This window comes from Melanotaenia boesemani, chromosome 6, assembly GCF_017639745.1.
Source record: "Melanotaenia boesemani isolate fMelBoe1 chromosome 6, fMelBoe1.pri, whole genome shotgun sequence".
NCBI lineage: Eukaryota > Metazoa > Chordata > Actinopteri > Atheriniformes > Melanotaeniidae > Melanotaenia > Melanotaenia boesemani.
In genome coordinates, this window is record NC_055687.1 from 25,915,156 (window position 1) to 25,937,980 (window position 22,825).

Genomic DNA, 22,825 nt, shown 5'->3' on the forward strand with positions numbered 1-22,825 from the left:
ACTGTATACCGATTTCTTTAAGCTATTTAAAAAAAAAATTCTCCCTTGGTCGAAAATATATAATTACGAGCTCAAAGGTGATATAGGTGCATCATTATCTCGTGTAGTCAATTTTGGTACAAGATCCTTCCAGTATTAACAAAACAGAAAATAAATAGATTAAATTTTACCAAAGTTTAGAACTCAGTATTGTAAATATAATAAAAAATTTTGCCATCTTGGAACTATGATATGGACATTTTATTTGTTTGTTTATGCATTGTATTTTTGCCATGTACTTAAACTTTTACTTGTACTAGTTTACCATACTTGTAGATTTGATTTGTACCCATTCTTGTTGTTACACTTTCATATATAGAGATAAAAGTTATACGACATGTGTAGAGGATACAAATATGAAGATACAAGTCATAAGGGGGTGTGTTCAACAATTTAAAATCCCTTGCACATGCGCAGTGTGTAGGCTGCGCCATATTGGCTGTCTTACATGGATAGTGGAGTTGTCTAAGCTGTCTGATAAACTATACCAATTTCCAGACATGAAGCACATCAAAGAAAACAAGTAATCTGCACCGAAACATCTGCTGCTTTCTTTAAGTGCAGAGTACTTAATTTGCTAAGTTGCTGGCATTTTTTCCCCGTAAAGAGGTTGTCACTAAACTCGAGTCCAATGGATTCCCGGACCGCTAGGATCCAGCCAGAGCAGAAGGGACCGGCCAATTCCCCGTGCATGCACATTCGGGCGACTTCCTTGGGATTTAGCTCTAACTCCGGCATTGACAACATTTTTCACCACCAACGCAACTTGGCAGTGCAAAATGCAAACCCAGCGGACTCTCACGGCGAGTATTGCAAGCATATAGCACCGCTACCGGGGGTTGCGTTTGGGAAACTGTCGAAGCGAGACGGCGGCGGAGAGAGGGGAAGCGTCCGGAGGAAGGGCTCGTTGTCACCGTCCTCGTCCTCTCTGGACTCTGAGGCCGAGAGCTCTTCTCCCCCTGGTTCTTCGCTTCAGATCGACAATTTGAACGTTACAGAAGAGGCTAATCAGTTTTTGCACTACAGCGAGCACGAGCTAAACGAGAAAAATCTTCTACAGCAACATCCCCCTCCACCTTTACACACCGTTCAGCAACACTGTCGCAGCATGCAACAATCCGGCGGCCACACCCCCACCCCCACCGGGATGAAAAACCAGAAGGCGAACAAGCACCACCGCTTCCAGTCCCATTCATCCGGCCGCAGGAGGCAGCTGAGCAGAGCCAACACTTTCCACGGTATCAACCCGCATCCGTGCCACCTCAATGGGCATCATGTAGATTCCTCTTCTTTCTTATGGAAAAGCAGGCGCTACAGCCAGGGCATTAATGGGTAAGAAGATAAACAGTGGTTTACAGGGATAGTAATAAAAATTCTACATGTTTTTTTTTTTTTTCATTTTATTTCCTCAGTGTTTCATTTCCGCTTGAATTTTCTGTGATTTCACATGCCTCATCTTTCCCTGGTTTTCAGTCTTCATGAGGAAATAATGGACTTTTTCAACTTCATGTCACCAAGGCCTGAGGAAGAGGCCATGAGAAGGGGTGTTGTGAACAGAGTAGAGGGAGTCATCAAGGATTTGTGGCCTACAGCTCAGGTGAGTGTTCCTTGATAAATGTGGGCATGGAGAGGTAACTGTAGGAGCTGTATTCCACACTGCCCGTTTTGAGAGTTCTTTGGCTGCCCCTGCCACTTATCCAACATACCCCCAATGATCCTTACAAACCAAGGAAGTAAGTGGTAATGATTGGTAGTGATTGTTAAATCCAATAACCAGACGAAGTTTGGAGAAGAACTTTTACTTCCATTCTCGTTGCACACAGGCTTCACAACAACGAACATTCTCGAACAATCTCGCGCATGCGCCCAGGCAGAAATATAACTTAACAATCTCCCCCTTTTTTTTCTTTTTAGTAAAGTATTGCATTAACATGAAAGATTGCAGTGTGTCTTGTAGAACATACAAGAAAGCAAAAATCCAGTACAGTTGAATGAGGCTTTAGAGTAACATTTAAAGCTTAAGTATGCATACACCTTCGCTGAGGGCTCTTAAGAGGCCAAGTGCGGATGCCCCCTTTTTGGTTAAGCAGTTGGCGAGTTGCTCTTTGGTGACTGACCAGACAATCTGCTGAACTGTCCCAGTGTGTATAAGCTCCTTCATGTTGCTGATCTCAAGACGCAGTCTTTTCTCTGTGACAGACTTTGTGGACTTGACTGCATCCAGAAGAGACTGATTGTCTGTTATACACACAATGGGTACACTTTTGCTTGAGCAGTTACCAGTTGTGATTTCTGAATACAGTGTGGCAAGAAAAACTGCACTGTCAATCCCATCTGCAAGTGCTAATGTCTCTCCTGCTAATGTACTGCGTACAACTCTCCTAATACGCTTTGACTGCCAGAATATGGGTGAAAATTTTCCATTTTCACCCATGGGCATGATGAAATGCTCATCATCACCATCAGGGAGGTTTCCCATGGAGGCATCACTGAACACTACAAGTTTAAGAGAGCTTTTCTTTCCCAGGTACTGAAACCTCAGTCTGACACACTCTGATTTAAGTTTTCTAATCAGCTTGTTTACACAATGTAGCGTTTGAACAGTAGCATGTTTAGTGCTAGATGCCAGGATAGAAATGTCACACATGTCTGGTCTACTCTGCCTTGCAACCCACAATATCTGTCCTATTTTTGATTTTAGTATGTCTACTTCGTTGTCAGTCAGTGGTGCTTCACGTTGTGTAGCTCTTGTGGGATCCATAGAGACACTTTGCAGATTTTTAATGTATGTACTTTGTTGTACATGTATCTCATCCTGCACAGAATGCACTTCCATTCCTATATAATTAAAGTTGCTGTTCTCTTCCCTACCAACCTGGAAAGCAGCTTTTAACTGGATAACTGTTGTGGAAAATGCATCTGTGCCCCCCCCAAATAAAATCATCTACATGAGATGCGAAGATTCCTGTCACCTGGCCACACTTATCTAACCAGTAAAACACAGCTGGATCCACTTTTGACACAGTGCTGCATGGCATCTGCTGCATGGCATCTCTGACTCTATTGTACCAGTACAAAGAAGCATCTGTCAAACCATAAACACATTTCTTTAACTTCCACACAGTCTCTTCACTTTGTGCCTCCTGAGGAAGGTGGATGTAAATATCTCTTGTCAGTGTCTTGCCCTGTAAAAAGGCTGCTTTAATGTCGATGGAGTTTAGCTGCCACTTGTTTTGACATATGACAGCCATGATCATCTTCAGGGACTCTGTATTACATGTAGAGGAGTCTTTGGGAAGGTCTTTGGTATTCACCTCCTCAAAGCCTCTTGCCACTAGTCGAGCCTTTGGCACAACGCCAGCAGGTGTTTCTTTCAGAGTGCACACCCACCTTGTTGAGATGCATTTCTGACCTTCATCTGTGACTTCATCAAATACAATGTTTTTCTTCCAGTTCATGAGCTCTGCATGCTTGGCTGGCATAAAAAATGTTGTCTTGCACAACTAGCACATCATCCTTGATGTTGTTAGCACCTGTCTCCTCATGCTCTGACGGAATCACCTGTACACTGTCCATTGCTCCAAGATTGACCGATCCTGTTGTGCCAGCCATTTCCTCAGGCTGGCTGAACTGCAGGTTGTACCAGTTTTTGTGTTTTCCAGTAGCTTTTCCTGCTCTGCTAAGGAAAGTTCCAGTGTAGCTTTTCCCACTCTGATTGTCATTGCATGTTACCACTTGTCCGGTTTTCAGCTTAAGACCTTCACATCTTGCCTGAGCTTGTGGTATCTGATCCGAACTGCCTCCTGCAGTTGGCTCTGATATCTGTGGGGGTTCAGTATTGTTATTTTGAGATCCATTGTTGGTCTGTGTCTCTTCCTCGTCATCACTTTTGGACCCGCACATATGCTCCCCCGTGTCTTACAAATACAACAGCACCGGCTTGCCCTATTATGGTTCCTGGTCCCTTCCACTCATTACAGTCTACCCTCTTATAGTAGACTTTGTCTCCTGTGTCGTACCTGTCGTTAACTGGCCGCAGTTGTTTGCGAAGGGCTCTTTTGATTCTCTCAGAGCATTCGGCCTCTGTAAATGCTTTTCTCATTGCATGTAGAGTTGTGATGTGCTGAGCTACCCAGGAACTGACAGTGGTTTCTAGGGCTGGGGGTTTATCAGTGAGCACTGAGGGTAGGTTTGGATTCTGGCCAAACACCAGCTGGTACGGACTATATATGTTTTGCATGTATGTTTTGCAAGGAGTTGCCATAAGTGCCCAATCAAGTGCTGTTTTCCAGTCACAGTTGTTGTCCCTTTTAACTTTCAACAACATTTCAGTAAGAGTTTAATTGTGCCTTTCCAAAAGACCATTACTCCATGGGCTGTAGGCTGCAGTAATTTTGACCTCAATATTAAACTTTTCAGCCATGTCTTTTATTTCTTCATTATTGAATTCGCCTCCATTGTCACTAAAAAACCTGCGCGGAGGGCCATGGACACTAATCCAACAGTGTATAAACTGCTTCACTATCTCTTTTGGTGTCTTTGTGTTGACTATGCTTCCTGCACTGAAGCGAGTAAAGTGGTCAATAGCATGTAGATACCACATATTTGGTTCAAGTTCATGCAGGTCGACAGCCACAGTTTCATTGTAAGTCGAAGCCATGGGAAGACCTACTACTGGTTTGTTCTTTGGCTTACTGTACCTTCTGCATGTTTCACATTGCTTAACGATGGTCTTAAGAATTGCATTGCTTTCTTTATCTTGAGTGCCTGAGCAGGCCAGTAGCTTCTGCAGCCTTTCTTCTGATGCATGGCCAAACTGTCTATGTAGTTTCAAAAGTAACTTCTTTTTTTCTTTGAAACTCATGTTATCTTTAACAATGAGAATCTCATCTTCATCTTTTGTCTGAGTCTCACTAGCATCCTTTTTGTCCTGACTATTGACTCTTAAGTTCACACAATAGTGCCCAGAGGATGTTTGCTCAAGTTTAACTGGCTGTTTAAACGTTGTTGCCTTGTCATATGCAATGTCCAACACGGCACTTGCTCTCTTCAGTGAGGTTTTGCTTAAAAGCATTGGTATGTTTGCTGGGATGACCTCTGTTTCTATTTTGCACCTTGTCTGTCCTATCTTTGCTGGCAGAGTCACTTTTCTTGTGGAGTGAATAACTTTGCCATCACCAAATCGAAATGGCCTTGAACTTATTTCATCCACTACTTTGTGTAACTCAGTTTGTGGCTGTCCATTTGTGTAATCCTCAAGCCACTTTTCCCCACACACTGTTCTTGTACAGGCTGTGTCAGTCACTGCTGATCCTAGAGCTTCCACCATCAAGATTTCTGCATGAGACAAAGTTTCATGGGAAAATAGCGTGATATTGCATTCTTCATATTCTTCTTTTTGTCCCTCATCTTCTGTCAGTTTGACATTTTCTCTTTTGTGTGGACAGTCCTTTGCCCAGTGAAATGTGCTCTGGCAAATTGCACATCTCGTTCTCCTGCCACGTTTATCAATAGGATTTTTATCTTGCATCGCTGTTTGTGATTGCAGGCTGCTGGATTTGTTTTCATTTTTAAAAAGGATATGTCGTGTAATAGACGCACTCACTGTCTGCACTCATCTTTAGCGCGCTGCTTAACACTGATTGTCACAGAGTTGAACTAATAACTAATTTGTCTTGTTCTTTGCAGGTGGAGCTATTCGGCAGCTTCAGCACTGGACTCTATCTTCCTACAAGGTAACGTTTGGGTTCCCCTTTCTGTGTATTGACCGTACATGGGCCTCTTTTGAAATATAATCTTTGTTCTTGTTTTTAAGAAGTAGGAACCAGTTTAGGAAGTTGTGTGTTGGTCAGATACCCCCCACCCCTTTTTTTTTTTTTAAACTAATGTGGTGCTTTGTGTTACTCATTAAATTTGAGCTATAGAAATGGACAACATAGAGGTGGCAAAAGATGACATTTTTGTGTTGGGGACAGTATATCAGGAGCATTTCAGGACCGTAATGATGATAATACAGGTGAGCTGTAGATTTAGAGATTTTCTTTTCAAACAGTGGAGGACTAAACCAACAGGAGTGTGGCAGCTGATAGGGACTTAACTGTGAATGACAGAAAAAAAACATTCTCTTACATTAAACAGAATAACCTTGCTTCAGCCTTGATGCATTTTCTCCAGGCTGTGCATTACTATGCATTTCAGGTGTAGATGAGAGTTATATAATTTTGCTGTTCTGTCCTCAGTGACATTGACCTGGTGGTGTTTGGAAAATGGGAGCATCCCCCCCTGCAGGAGCTTGAACAAGCCCTGAAAAAACACAATGTGGCTGGCCCATATCCTATTAAAGTGCTTGACAAAGCAACAGTAAGTCACAGACTGGGCTTCACTTTTAACAACTTTTTGACAACTAAATAACAAAAAAAGGCTGCATCAGTTCATCACAGACATGAAGAGATGTTTGGCATATTTGCTACTTTTTGACTGAATACTTTCTGAATATCTGCCCTGTCCTCAGGTGCCAATCATCAAGCTCACAGACCATGAAACCAAGGTGAAAGTGGACATTAGCTTTAATGTGGAAACGGCAGTCAAAGCAGCACAGTTCATCAAGAGTTACCTTAAGGTTAGTCTCTACCACCTGACATTGTTACATGCTATAAACATAAATGTTGTTTTTCCACTTCATTTAACTGTTTTTTTTTTTTTTTTTGCTTCTTTGTTTTGCAGAAGTACACTGTTCTTCCACCCCTGATCTTCGTTCTGAAGCAGTTTCTCTTGCAAAGGGATCTAAATGAAGTCTTTACTGGAGGCATCAGCTCATATAGCCTTATACTAATGGCCATCAGTTTCCTGCAGGTACACATACACTCAACTTTTTTAACATGTGCGTTTATGCATGTTCATCATCTAGGCATTTAACTCCAGTAAAAGCACAATAAAATGAGAAATTCCCTATTCTGTGATTAGGGCTATAACTTTTTATTCCATGGTACATTAGTTCCAAATGAAAATATTATTTAGGAAGTGATTGCAGCTATCATTGGAAAAAGGGGTTTATCACCTGAACTGTGATTTAATGTTTGTCACACACCTAGATTTTGTAACCATGAGGGGTCTGGGACTATTTGGCCCAAAAATACACAAATAATTAAATCTAAATAGAAAAAAAATACAGTTGATTATAATAAAACCCACATTGTTGTTTTTCATTTAATGAAATGCTGAATAAAGATAATGAAACACCACCCATCCATCCCATCCCACTTTTACGCTGATAAATAGTTTTTATTATTAGATTTAAACTATCATATCTCTGGTTTTCCATGTTATATCAATGTTCAATAAAAAAATGACTAGGAAAGAGTTTTAGATCTGAACTTTCTAATGACGCGGGCAGTTGTGCTTCAGGTTGACCTCCTTTTTTATCTTATAGCTCTGTTAAAACTCCATGCTGTCTCCGCCCTCTTTAGTACACACTACTGGAAGTAACAACGTTGTGTATACAAACTCATTTATTTTGAAAATATCTGGTTATTTGAAAATAGTGTTGACCATCGAGTTAGTACATGAAGAAACTGCTACGGAAGAGCTTGATGAGAAGGATGCTCCTACTTCTGTGAGCACAGTCCTGATACCCGGTCAGTAGCTGTTAGCTCCAGCTCCCGTTTCAGATTTGACTCCATCGCCCTGTTCGTTTTTTTTTTAATAGAGCACGTGAAAAGAAGGCTTTTATCCCAGTCTCACAATTTTAAGAAGATGCAGAGTGTAAAGAGCCGGTCAGAGACATTCTCCTTAGATTTGTGGCATGATTTGATCACGACGTGTTGACAGTGCTGTAACAGAAACGCTTGATCACCTGGAGCCTGCTGTCAGCTGGAAAGTTCAGATATGAAACGCTCAACCAGATTTTTTCATTTGACTGTGATTGACCATGTAAAACCAGAGATATGATTTGAATTGTTATCTGTTATTTACAGATTACTCCTCATAATTTGTAAATTGGTTTATATTGGAAAATTCTTCAGTGTACCACTAGAGGGAGCATGAGTACCACCAGTGGTAGGCACTGCAGTTTAAGAACTATGGTTCTAGGGCATGTCTAGTTAATTTCTTGGTAAAGTAAGCTAATAATATTATGCTTGGTATGAACAAGGAGAAAACTGTTGAATAAAGCATATGGACAGGACAATCAGATGCAAAGAGCTGTCTTTGGGCTTCATTCTACAACCACTTTGTCTTCATGCTTCCACCAAAAACATGTATTGGGGCCTCTTGGGGAAAGTTTTCGAATTTTGTGGTACAGTCTGAGATGTGAGCTAGTTTTGGTTGTGTTGGTGTGCTGCTGTTAGTCCTCTAGTTTTGCTTTGTGGTGGAAAAGACTAAATTACCCTGCAATGACTAAACTTAGGGCTCACCTGCTAGCTTGCACCCTAGGTTTGTAAGCAGAGGCAGCACAAATGAGAGATGTAGTCAGTGTTTGCTGACTGCCTGCTAATTATCACTCAAGGAAAAAAATAGGGGTAAAAAGTCTTATTCATGCATTTCCATATTTGGTTTTATTAACAAAGTGTGCTTCCTTTTTGTCCTGCTAATCAGTTACACCCTCGGATTGACACACGGCGTGCCAACATTAACCTGGGCATCCTGCTAATCGAGTTCTTTGAGTTATATGGCCGCCATTTCAACTACATGAAGACGGGCATCCAGGTGAAGAATGGCGGAGCTTACCTGTCCAAGGAGGAGATGTTCGAAGCCATGGGGAATGCACACAGGTCGTCAATGCTCTGCATTGAAGATCCAGTACAGCCAGGTCAGGCTTCGATTTACTGTTGTAGATAAATATATAGTTTTCATTATGTCCATCCTATTAAATGCTGTACATTAATTCTAGAGCAAGAACAAGTGCACAACGTACATTTGCTGTGGGTGCAGTCATATAGAAAGAACAGAAATGTGCTACTATAATAAACATCAGTTGTGTCATCACCTGCAAGCACAGACTGACAGTAACAGTACAAGAAGCAAAAGAGAAAAGGGGCAAATAATTACTGTACATTGCCAATAAAAACAAATTTATGAATTCTGGGAATATTTATGTGATGTGCATTTAATTCTGGCACAAATTTTTCTTTTGGTCTTTATTTCCTTTTAATTGCACCCTTCACACAAGAAGTACTGCAGATTTTTACTGACAAATGCTGCTATAAAATAGGTTAGCGTGTGTAATAACCACACTCTGATGTTTATAGGGAACGATGTGGGCAGGAGTTCATACGGAGTGCTGCAAGTCAAGCAGGTCTTTGATTTTGCATATATGGTGTTGAGCCACGGTGTGTCTCCTCTCACACATGCATACCCCAACAAAGAATATGAAAGGTTGGTTTGTTTGACACACCTGCTGCCTTCAAGGAGGCCATTTCTTTTCTTGCAAAGCATGTCAAATCTTGGGAATGATTTTATATTTTTATGTATTTATGATTAACTATGTGTTGCAGCACTTTAGGACGAATCATCAGAGTCAGTCCTGAGGTGCTGGCTTACAGGGAATGGACTGTCCAGAAGTGGGGAGCCAAGCAGTACACCAAGCTAGAAAATCATGGCAAGTTTGTGTTCAACTTTCTGCTTTTATTTAGTGCTTCAAGTAAATACAAAAACATTTTAATGAGGTGCTCTGTGTGGTTCTAGATGTAGAGACCTGTGAGCAGGATCTTGCCAGACTGATGCTGGTTGAGGATCAAAGGGACACCTCCTCACCTCTCAGTGCTGACTCCCAGTCACCTTCTCCAGTTTTTCTCCCCAGCCCTCAACACCATTCATCATCCTCCTCCTCCTCTGCATGCTCACTCTCCTCTTCCTCATCTGGAAGTGATATAGTAAGACATAGACTTATCAAACCAAAGAAAGACATTATTGATTATGTGTGTATTGAATTAGTTGCATCATGCTGATAAATATCACTCTGTGATCACAGCAATTATTATGCTTTTTACCACAACTTGACCATAGTCCACTTGTCTGAAGTGTGTAGCTTTGCTAAATTCTGTGTATTTTGTGTAGGAGTCGGATTCTCCACTAAGCAGCAATACTGCTATCCAGCTCCTCAGCCTGAGCTCAGTTCAGTCTGTGATCCAGATGGCTGCTGACCTGAAGGCTGCACAATCAACTGGCTTTATCCACACAACACATCAGGTAGGAGATTTCTTTTTAATTAAAATATAGTCTGGTGTGATACAAGAAAAAACTTTTTTTTTTCCTTTGCAGAATTTGATTGTTTTTCTTATTTTATTTTTTGCAGGTTCAGATGTCTCTCCCAGAAAATGTCGCCCTTCATTCTATCTCTGATTGCCAGTTCTACCACGAGAACCCTCCTTCCATCAGTGTTGTGCTCCGTCACGCAACGCAAGCCGCACAAGTCTCCTATCGCACTAACCCCACAAGCCCTCTCCCCAGTCCTCTCCACTATCCTCAGGTAGGAGGACAGCAGAGCCACACTTACGCCATGAGGTCCAATTCCCATGGCTCCTTTGAGGCGCACAAATTTGGCTTCAAGCACAACCAAGCTGGCAGTCTCCAAGGCCAAAGTCACGCTCAATGTAGCTTCAGTCCGCAGCATAGATTTGTTCCCCAGGGTCATAACACGGGATTAAGTTTCAGAAACCAGCACCAGTACAACCAAACCAGCTGGCGGCGCAGAAAGAAGGACAGTGTTCCTGCGCTCAACTAGAGCCAATGAAGGAACCCAGACCATCGAAAGTTTTTGGAAAGGCATCTACACTGGGCGAGAATTAACTGGTCTGTTCCAGTTTTCTGTCACGGCTTACTGGAAATCCTGAAAAAGCTTCTTAACTGTGCTCATCATACTGGATGCACACCAGCACGTCTGTGATTTTGTTGATGAATTAATGATTGCGGTCATCTCCTAGTCGGCTGAGGAGCTGTTTATGCCTCCATGCAGCTTAAACGTCATGTGCCATATCACAGAACTGATTTATCAAGCCTGAGTTCTCTTGAAGTTTTGACTTTCTGGGCCTTTCTCATCATGTTTTAGGCTCATTCTCCTGAATGCAACTTCCTAACGGCTCAAGTCTTAATTCAGAGCTCTTAAAGTTTGGAATATCTTCTATATATTGTACTCTGGACATTTCCTTTCTACCTATGCAGGGCAAAGCTGACAAGATTTTGAGGATGTGATGGCACAAAAGTTGCATTTTCTTGAGTGCTTAAACTCATAACTGTGATGACTGGCTTGAATGTACCAAGGTTCTTCTCTTTTTGTGTGTTTGAAGACTTTTATTTTCTTTTGCTTTTCTTTTTTTCTGTTTTGGTCTGATTGGTATTATCATTTTTTAAATTATTAGTCTGTATTGTAAACATTGCAACCTTAGTCTTACTTGTGCATTTATGTGCAATAATTGCTTTTATTTATTTGACATTTTAGTTCAATTTTAAGCTTTTTTTGTTTTGTTTTTTTATCTTTATTTTTTTTATTATTTCTAGACTATTTTGAACAGTGCAATAGATGAATTGAAGGGCCAAGGCAAAATGTTTGTGAAAGTGTGTGTTGAGTGTGTGTATGTGTGTGTGTGTTTGTGTCAGTATGGCTTTCCAGCAGAAGGGGGAGCTGTGGTATAACATTAGAAATGCCAACATTTTACTTGTTTCAGTTCCCATTGTATTGTGATCACTTGAAACTTTTTCAGCTGCCTACCTGAATACTTTTCTACCACTAGTTTCCGTTTCAAACATATCACTCCCTATCCAGGGTCATACTTAGATGCATTGCCTCTGTATTGGGGGGGGTGCACTTTTTCCCATGTTTACATGTGTCATGTGAAATTTAAAAAATGGTTGGTGCTACTTATTACCAGCAAAGTGCTTAATTTCTGCCTTATATATGCTTTGATTCTGTTAAAGCAAGAAGCCAACTGCCTTCTTAACTGACCAAATCTACCTTCCCTCCCTCCCTCCTAACACCCCCCCCCCCCTGTATGTAGCTTGAGCTTTCTGTATTTGAAGCACTGCCAGGGTTACATGGCTTTCATTTTTACATGCTGTCTCTAGATGTTGGCTCCAGGAGCAGATTCCTACTGTAGGCAGTGATTGTTAGCATTGCTATCATGTCTAATCCTTTTTGTTTGTTTGTTTTTTAATTCATTGAATAATTCAGTTGTTACAGATAATTTATATTTAAAATGTTTTCCTATTCTAGGAGCATATCTAAGACCAGGTTTGAAGGCTACATAGTTTACAAAGCCTAACACAGAAGCACTTGAGCTTGAAACACCTTAGATTTTTTTATTATTATTATTAAGTTTTGGAGCAGCCAGAACAAAATGTTTGAAGACTCAAAGTCTAATTATGACTCCCTGTGTACCAAACTCTGCATAATGTTATCATTCCTTTTTGCTTTCTGTGAAGCTTTTCAGCAATCTGTCTAGAGGATAATCAGTGTTATTGCCATGTTGCACCACATCAGATCCCCGGCTCACCTGTAGCGAAGGATCGGTTGCAATCTGCAAACAATTGATGTTGAGATGTATTTCTTGTTTTTTATGTAAGTTTTCTATTTTTTTAATAAACATTTTAAAATTCATTGTGTCCATTTTTTTTATAGCCCCTGTTAAAAAGTAAGCATTGCTTTAAGTGTTATTAGTTGATCTATTTACAGATACTGAGGAGCACTGCTTTTTGTTTGCAATCCCTCATGGTCTCTATAGGGGGCAGTAGTGGAGCATTTTCTGATGTAGTTGTATCATATTTGCTTTCAGACAAACTCCAGGATTCAGGGAAGTAGAATGTGATAAAGGAAAGTCTTCAGTTAAATGATTTAAGGTTTGATCATTAGTGGGCTTGTGTCTGAACCTTATCTTGACCCCTTTTACTCTTTCTTAATTTAGATTTGCTGACTAAGGCGCCAGGGAACGGATCCATAAATTTACAACACTCCACTTTCTTGTACCATCTTCATTGATGATTACATAGTGGTGTTATTTCAGTGCAGCTACAGTTCATTGTTAAAAGCTGGTTTTCTGTTCTTGATGGATATATTAATCTGATAAGATGAGAGCCAGACAGCGCTGAATCATGTTATAGGAAATCTGCGGAGACAAACCTCAATATAAAGGCGGTAAAGTTGATCTGCAGTGAGAAATTCATTTTCTATTGCACATGGTGGACATTCACACAGCTGAACCCATATGGCTTGTTCATCTACATGCATGCCTGCCTAGAAATTGAGGAAGCACATAAAGTCGTGATTTAAAAAAAGAAAAAAGAGCCGCAGTAATCCCTCTGCTGAAATCTGCGGTTTTTTAACAGGGTTCTTGTCCACAGGAGCATAAAATTCATAAGCGTTAAATGTCCCCTCTTAAATTTGTCTGTAAAGTTTCCTTTAGCTCACTCTTCCTTTTGACTTAGCTTCAGAGGGACCTAATACAAGCTTTTTGTGACTTTTCTCTTTAATCAATACAATTTGAAAGCGTGAAAAACCAGGCAAACAGAAATAAACCAAGAAATTTCTTTCCTCCAAATCCCTATGACATTGAAAAAGTGGTTCTTCTAAGAAAAGATCAATAGTTTTGAGCTGTTTGTAGCATTCAGCATTAGCCAGTAAGGAAATAAAAGGTGCATCTCCACCTATTCAAATCCTACTCTCCATCCCCCGTCAATACACTATGAATCAGGATGCGGATATAATAAGTGTTTGCTAACAAGCGGCAGTCAGTGGTGCTAGGATAAAGACGATGTGTTATCTATCTATCTATCTATCTATCTATCTATCTATCTATCTATCTATCTATCTATCTATCTATCTGCCCGCCTGCCTGCCTGCCTGTCTCATATTTAATATAATTTACAGCTGCTTTTTTACAGTTAATGTACTTTAATCACACAGTGCAATAGGTTTTGGGCTTCTTTTTTTTTTAGGTCTATTGTCTATCTGGACTGTGCTGGGTGATTCCAGAGGAAGCCTTGTAGTAGAGGAATGACTAAAAATAGAAACGAAGCCCATTGAATGAAGATTTTGTAAAAGGTATAGGTTAGAGATAAGTTTATTATATGGATAAAAAAATAGTAACTGTTTTTTTTTGTTTGTAACAAAAACCAAAACCAAAAAAAAAGGCTTTTATTAAAATTAAGGCCTATAATTTCTAAATTAAATTAAAACAGAAGCTCAGAGTGACACACAAATGAAGGGCCATCTGGAAGCTGAGAGCTGGCTCTTCTAAGGGACTCGAACCAAAAGAGCCGAACCTCCCATCACTACAAGCAGTTAGCATCTCACAGGAAGGACACTGGGGTACCACAAGGATTTTCTAATAAGTGTGCAACAGAGAAACATCTTTAATAAGTCAGCCTAGTAAACATGCCGGACATCTGACCGCTGCCTGAGAGACAGATCGTGTTATTGGAAAACTCCATTGAGTCAACACTGATGCCAGTGTCAATATAAACAAGCTCAAGATCAAGTCTAATATCTATTTATATGAACATGAAATCATGAGCTCTATTACCAGATTTGCGTTTTTGGGTTTCTAGGTAAGAGCATAAGTTTCCTAGCTCTGGGCTTTTTTTTAAAAAAAAGTATAAAAAAATAATATTAGCAGCTCTTCTCACCTTTTATTTCCTGTCGGGTATTAAGTCTGCCTGCTCTTTTTGTATCTCCCTGGAATACAGAGAGAAATGTGATCAAAAGCTCTGCTGACAGATTCTGTTTGCTGTGCTCTCAAGATATACGGAGGACATACTTATCCTATTTAGCTATTTTCGGCATGGAGCAAAATAGAAGTCAGTAATGAGATCCCAAAATGTGCCAACGGAAAAGCAAAGCAAAGTAAAAGAGGTAAAAAGAAAGTTAAGAATACTCCGCTATACCTAGGAAGTAATCATGTTTGGATCATGTCCATTCATTATTCTGCAATGCAAATGTAGTTTTACTGGTAACTTCTTGTCCATCAAATAAGTCCAGTGTTCAGTGTGTTATCAACTTAAACCTTTAAAATGGATTTGTGGGCCCCCTGGACATGTCAAATAACCATTTCCTCTAATGAAGACAGATAACTAGCAATGTGTTTCTAGAACCAGTCTATTTATTTGAGCCCATGAAATCTTGCTCATTCGCTTCTCTTTTGCAGTGAAATATTGTAAAATAGTCTCTAAATTCAGGACATATTACTCTTAGCTACACACACACACACACACCCCTTAGATTTTCATTCATTTTCTGCTCATTCACATATCATCCCAATTTATTCATTTGAGATGTCCTTTTTTCTCTACAGCTAAGAGAGGCCTGATGGATTTTTGTAAAATAACTCTATTCATCTTCTTTCTAATTACTAATGACCCACAAACACAAGTATTCAGGTGCTTTACACAAAACCCATTTTCTGTGAAACCTGGGACCTCTGTTCTTTGGCAGCTTTTAGAAGAAACTTGAGAGCAGAGTGAATCAGGCCATTTTATGTTTGTACACACAAATCATCATTTCTATTTTTGACAGTTCTTCATGGTAGGTGATATTAATTTTTAATGCTTTACAAGGATAGATCAGCAAATTCATAAGCTGCTACCCTATCAGCCCCCCCTGCTAGAAGAGAGATGCTGGTCAGAAAGTTTCAAAAGGTAACGGGCTACATTTAATTAACTCAGAACAAATTTTTGGTACAGAAATGACATTTTGACATTTGACATTTTATTTACTGGAGATATTTCTCTGCCAACCTACTTCTGCCAGCTTCATAATAATGCACAAAATAAATGAGTCACAGTGACACTCTTTCTGACTACCTTCATGATTTTTTTCGTCTACACCTTGTGATTTATATGCTTGATACTGGCAGTCTGCTTAATGATGTCCCATTTATTTGTTTTTCCCCTATTCACTCAGCTGAAAAGTGAAAGTGGGGTTGTTTGAAAGTAAAAATAAAATAAAATGTGAAATTGTTCTTATACCTTTCACCTCTGTTTTTGTCTTTTGCTTAAACCCTACCAAAAAGTAGCTATGAAGCAGAGTAAGTTAATTTATTTGAGATCATTTGGTAGCTTAGTCTGTTATTGCATGTGCCTCTTGTGATGGTGAGAGTAAGGGGAAGAGAATAATGTGGCTCCATTCACATCACACACATTTCAATTATATGATCTTTTTGCTCATCTGAGTTTGAAATAGGTCGGTAAAAAGAGCTGGACTCACATATATCCCCTTAAAAAATCCGTTTTCTGGTAATTACTACCAGAAGTAAACTTATTGTTTGGGTTTTAGGTTTATGCATTTGTTTTTATACTGTGTGATTTATAGCAGAACATCATAAAGGTGAATGACAGATTTTTTTTACGTGACAAATTTAGGATATAATCACTAGTCTGAGTTATGTTTTCAACAACTGCAACAATTAAATTGTGTTTTATGGGGGCAAAAGATGGGACATCTTTGCATAAAAGTTCATTTTACTCTGTCAGTTCCCTGCCAATCTCAGCATGAGATACTGTGCTGTGTAAAAACCTGTTATAATGCAGAGTATTTGCTTCAGAGCCATGCTTGCAGAATGGAGAATAAAGTGGGCTCTGCAGGACACGGCAGACAGCGGGATGATCAAAACATCTGAATTTTATGATGTTTATAGTCAATGAGAGATTTGGATTTTTAAAGCCAGATCATAAATCACCTGCTGTAATATTAATGCAAAGACATTCAACTGGGCATAGAAAGTGTGTGTAAAGTAAAACTGAAAAAAATGATACAAGTTAAGGAATTAGCATCAAACTGTTTCTATTCTGTTCTGTTCCCAGTTCATCCAACTTAGTTACTAAATGACTTTTATCAAAAACTATGTGGCTATAACTCAGTAATACCAGTTAATCATCTAGGTTACCTAGATGTTACTGCATGTAGTAGGAAAAAAGTTAGTGCTTCACCAGTTACTGCGAACAGTGGAAGCAGCAGCCACCCTCAGGAGACAAAATGTAATCCTGGAAAGCAGGTGTCATGTTTGGCCATCTGAGCTAGCCTGCTGCACAAGCAATCATGAAGTGAAACAGGTTTATATGTCACACTCCAAGGCAGGACTTGTACGAAATATTCACAGGTATTTTATTTTTCTCAGAAGAAAGACTTCTAACCTTTAAAAAAGTAGTTTAGAAATGGTTTGTTTACAGTTTTTTAATATCCATTTTGTGTGTGCAACATGAAAGCTGCTATTACAGCTGCCTTACTGTACTGATGCACAAACCTGCAAGGCTCTGCTTTTTTTTTTTTTTTTTTTTTTTGTAAACTGATGACTGCCATCTATTAAGTGACACTGACAACAAATAGCAGTGGAGAGAATTAAAATGCTACTCATTGTTTTTGTGATTGAAGCATTCAAGCATTCCCATCAGCTAATGATTGACATTTGGCATCAGTCAGGTAAAACCTGGACAAGCTGGGCACGACAGAGATGACGCTGGAATTAACAACCTGCAGCTTTTGGGATTGAACAGAATTCCATCGACTCTCCTGTTGTCCGCCTGTATACATGGAAATTCAAGTCTTGATTAATGAAAATACTAAAAGTATTAATAATCTAGATAAAAAAAGAATTTTTTAAGATGTTCAGCTGAATATTTGCATGTTGACAGCTAATTAAACATCTGTGACTGTATATGAAAATGGTTTCTCATTAGTTAAAAAACCAGTCATGTAGCTTTGGAGCACATAGGATTTATGGCAATTAACATCTTTTGAAAAAAGTCAGTCAAAAAATAAACACTTTACTATCAAATAGCACATAAGGTAAGCATACGGCTGGTAAAAATATAACTGCATTTTTATCCTTTAGGAGTTACAGCAGATCAAATGTATGCTAAAATGAGATAAGATCTGTATTTATAGGTAGCTAGAAATGATTTGGCATGATATACCAGATCTGTGTATTGGTATCTGCTGGGAGTGTAAATATTCAGCCTACTTACTTTCTAAGTTATATGCTCCATCCCTGTGTCGGGTTTACAGCTGTCTGCTCTGCCCTCAAGAAGCTGAAAAAAAAAAATCAATTAACGTTAAAAATATGTCACACAAGATGGGACTGACAGAAGCAGTGCACTGGAAATGTTTCATGTTTTACAGCCAATAACCACATTGTTGTTTGATTGATTGATGTTTCAATCTACAATCATGAAAATAAAAAAGTACTTATTACTTTGGATTTTAACGTTTTTGTTATTAGGAGATAATTTTTTAAAAATCCCCATCAAATCAAATAATAATATAATAAAGTGAAATACACTTCTTTAACTCATCATCAGCCAATGTAAGCACATAGAGAGAGAGACAGGGATCAGTGTGTATTTAAATAGTTTTATTCTTAATTAATTAAGATAATAATCACCATGTTTGCCTCAGTGATAAACAGGACAAGAAAATGATCCAGGTGTTTTTATAGAAAATTTATATTATATTAATATGACAACATATTATTTTATAAATATTTTCATAGATCAAATAGAAAAATCAATACACTGAGTAAAAGTTAAAATAGGATTAAAATACAGAAAAGCATCAATGTGCATGTCTGTAAAATACTTTATTTGAAAAAACGTGCACCAGAGAGTAAAGCTATTTAAGATAGCTGTCAGTCTTTTCCAGGAGTCAATGTCCCGATAAGTATAACCCAACAGTTCAATGCTCAAAGAGACTGCAAACACACACACACACACACACACACACACACACACACACACACACACACACACACACACACACACACACACACACACACACACAAACACACAGAGAAAAAAACAAAAAAAAAAACAAAACAAAACAAAAAAACAACTCAAATCTGAAACTCAGCAGGCCTCATCTGAAAGTTGAATTTAAAAGTTTATTAGCAGAGAAGGTTTAAACACTGAAAACGTATGGCATGTTTGCAAGAGTTTCCAGGACAAAGCATTTGCTAAACTGGGAGGCTAAAAGCAATTCATATTAGTATTTGTACTAGTTTTCTGTTTATTCTGCATGATTACACTGAATTTATAATACATAAGGAACAAAACTTTTTTAAAGACTAAATAGATGGATGCATGAGAAATGATAGAAGCAGATGACCCACCTTACCCCCGTTTGATGCAACCGTGCTGACCGTTTTTTCCTTTCAGACTGTCTGCCACCATAACGTGAGCAGCTGTGCACCTTTAATGTTGACAAGGCTTTAATTACTGATCTTGTTCATTAACACTTCCGACTTTGTGTGTGACACAGTCAGCAGTGTGCAGCAGGCTATTTGAGGATCTGCCATATTGTGTGTGCATGTGTTTTTGGCACTCTGTATGGCTGAAATCCATGTGGTGTTTGAAGCCAGTTTATTCCAGTTCCATTTGGGTTGTTTTGATGAACCTGTAAAGGGATATGTCAGGTTTCTTCTTCACGTGTTTGTGTGAAGTACAGAACTGGAGAAGCAGGGAGGACAGCAGAAGTTCGAAGGCTTTTCATTTAAAAAATTTGAGCTTCAAAAAAATCTCACAGCAACTCAATTGAAAACTTTATTACTTGTGACACTTCCACATTGCACAGTTATTTATTTACATTTTCATATATTTTTGTCATTCATCTGGGAAAAGTCACACAGATGTTTATTCACCCTTCACCCATCCTAGAAATGCATCGCTTCGTCGTGTTTTTGCTTCTTAGACTATTCATGGTTGATTCATGTGCCTTTGCTTGTTCTTGCAACAGAAAACATAAACCTTCATTTCTCAAATCGTAACCCTAAAATATCTCACAAACAATGTCTACAGCTATGGGTTCCTTCACTTTCTTCCTCTCACCAGGATTCTTTCTCTTTCTTTTTTTCTTTGCAAACAGTGCAAGATGGCTGCTTAGGTATAGGTGTTCTCTTGTAGTGAAAGACAGGCTGCACAATTATACAAATGACTCTAACTGTGTTAAAATGATCTCATGCGCCTATAAAATTTTGTGATATGAGTACAAAATCTAAAGGAGTTAATTTCACAACTTTAATGAATTATTAATTTCTGAAAGTCATTCAGGTCTAACTTTCACTTTGCTTCTCTGTCATCTTTTTGTATGTTTATAGATAACAAAGATTGTTTTTCCTTTAATTCATAGTTATTTCCCTTTCTAATGATTACACAACCACAAGTATTACTACAGTACATCTTAGATTCATTTAAGATTTTAATTGGCTTCCTGCAGGTACCACATTATGACTTACAAAGACCTTCAAAGCTCTCCATGAGCTTCCTCAAGTCTTTCATATCTTTTTCATCATTAAAGCACTAACAGGGTTTTATTATCTTCCTCAGCTGCTCTAATGTTCATCCCTCCTCTAAAGCTCAGCAGATCAGGAGCTAGAAAAACTCTGAACCTGCAGCACGAGTATCAGCTGGACTCATCTCATTAACCTAAACTGTGTGATTGGAGTAAGGTCAAACACAACGCATCATTTTTATGATGAATGTCGTAATTGTTAACATTCCAATTTAATGGTATGGTCTTGTGCCTAAACTCACAACAATGCAAGGATGCAATGCCCTCTCCGGACAGTGTTAGCTGTGGGAAATGCAGTGTTCAGATGAGCAGCTCATCACTGGAATCGTTCAATGCCTGACCAGAACATCACTCAACCATGAAAGGCAAAAAAAGCTCACGGCATGGCTCTAGTTCACCAGTCTGAGCTTGGACTGGTAGAATAATGGCTTCTATTGTTCAATAGTGTTTGTGAGAGCAGTGTCCTCCTAGAGAAGGCTGATAAGAATGAAGGATCACACAAAGAGATGTAAGCCCTATACAACCCGGCTAAACTGCACTCGCCTGGCTGCTAATTTATTGTCATTCAAGTTTTTTCCCAGTGTAAAGGACAAGTGGACAATGACGCTCAGGGGCTGAGCTAGATAACTGCACCAAGTGTTTGCTTTTTTGTGGGTTTAAATCTGCTTAATACACCACTTTGAAGGTCATTCTCTTTGCGGGATTTACATTAAATTTGTAACATAGAAACTCGCGTTCAGTTCAGATTTTCCCTCTCAAAAGCTCACTGTGATTTTAGGCTCTCATTTAGCAAAGAAGAATATGTTCTTAAAGCTGTGAATGGTGAAATAGCAGCTACTGGCTAAGAGCTGCGAAACTACCATGACAAGAGGAAGTGCTTTGAACTTATGACAACAAGACGTACATCAGTAAAGTGCTGCCACGGTGCCACACTCATCCTGAAAAATCTTTTTGAAGATCAAGTGGCTTTTCTTGCAGTTTGCAAAACAATGCCACACCGCTCCACCATCCCATAGAGTGAAATGTGAGTCATGAGTCAGTCATATTGGCAGGAAATATAATAGAGTACATAAAATGAGAGTATCAAATTACAATGTTTGTGAAGATGTGTCTTTTGGCTCAACTGACTGAATTGATTTCCAGCCACATTCAACTGCTCCCTTTGGCAAAAACACTCCCTTGTTAAGCTGCAGACAAGCCAGGGACTAACGTCCTAATGAACAGAGCAGAGCATTTAGTTACTGCAAAGCTGTTTTGTTTTATCAAGTATTGGAGGAAAGTAAATAGGTCTGAAAAAATATTAGTGTAATATTTAGTGGGTGCTGTGAAACATTGTTCTATAAATTAATTGTAATATTGCATCTTTGGGTAAATGGTAAATGGTAAATGATCCGTATTTATATAGCGCTTTACTGTACCTGGAATGATACCCAAAGCGCTTTACATTATACATCACATTCACCCATTCACACACACATTCACACACTGATGGCGGAAGCTGCCATGCAAGGTGATCGACCACGACTCATCAGGAGCAATTAGGGGTTCAGTGTCTTGCCCAAGGACACCTCGACATGAACCCGACTTGGCCGAGGATCGAACCGGCAACCCTCGGGTTACGAGACGACCGCTCTACCTTGGGAGTTAATGGATGGCATTTTGGCTTAAGTTTATTTAGGGGAATATGTAACAAAACCATGTACAACTTCTTACAGTTTCCACAACAAAAAAAAACTGATTTACATCTGTAAAACTAGCAAAACAAATGATAAAAGGGTCCAGAGAGAGTGTACGAATGAAGAATGTATTAATTAACATGAAATAAGTTCATGAATTTCAAAGCAGGGCCATTAAATGGGACTAAAGCCATTACTGTATCTCTTTTATTTTGTTCAACCTTTCAATGTGGAAAATATTACTATTCCACTTTAATGACTTTGATGGTGAAACAAATTTTCAGGTCATACGTGGCTGTAATGTAATTCAATGAAGGAACATTGCATGCCCACAGGCTGGCCTCAGAATATATCATTAGAGGACAGGCCTTTATAGTTTAGATTTTCTGAGGAAAAAAATCAATATGCATTCGTGATACTAATAAAGAAACTATTAAAATAATAACAAAACATATTATTATTGGCTATCTCTGCTATACATGTTTGAAAATGTCCACAGTGTGTTTGAAAGTTTTACAGAAAACATGGTAACAGGGCATTTTGAGTACAAACAAAGCTGTGTATTATTGAGTGGCAAATTTGCTTTCACCGTCCAAAGGTACAGTCATGAGATAACCCATCTTTAGGGCTCCAACTTATCTCGTTTGGTGATAGATTCACCCTCTTAATTTTAGGTTTGACCTGATGTGTGATATCTTTGGCCATTATTAATTGAGCAGCTCCTCTTATTATCATTCTGATTGGTTAAAGTTTGTTTGTGACAGTGATACATGCAGTAGATGCTATATTCTGACAGGTCCTAACCCTTTTCGCATGATTCTACACAGGATTCACTTGATCAGCTTTT

General features: G+C 39.0%; 1 protein-coding gene across 1 annotated transcript; it reads left to right on the top strand.

Moving 5' to 3' along the window:
• Positions 1 to 474: 474 nt before the first annotated feature.
• LOC121641797 (terminal nucleotidyltransferase 4A-like) lies at positions 475 to 12,628 on the top strand. The gene is made up of 12 exons (XM_041988093.1): positions 475 to 1,371; positions 1,513 to 1,636; positions 5,728 to 5,774; positions 6,279 to 6,399; positions 6,551 to 6,658; positions 6,763 to 6,891; positions 8,632 to 8,845; positions 9,285 to 9,411; positions 9,531 to 9,634; positions 9,721 to 9,908; positions 10,093 to 10,224; positions 10,331 to 12,628. The coding sequence occupies exons 1-12, from the start codon at positions 671 to 673 to the stop codon at positions 10,757 to 10,759; spliced, it is 2,424 nt and encodes an 807-aa protein (XP_041844027.1). The 5' UTR covers positions 475 to 670; the 3' UTR covers positions 10,760 to 12,628.
• The last annotated feature ends 10,197 nt before the right edge of the window (positions 12,629 to 22,825 follow it).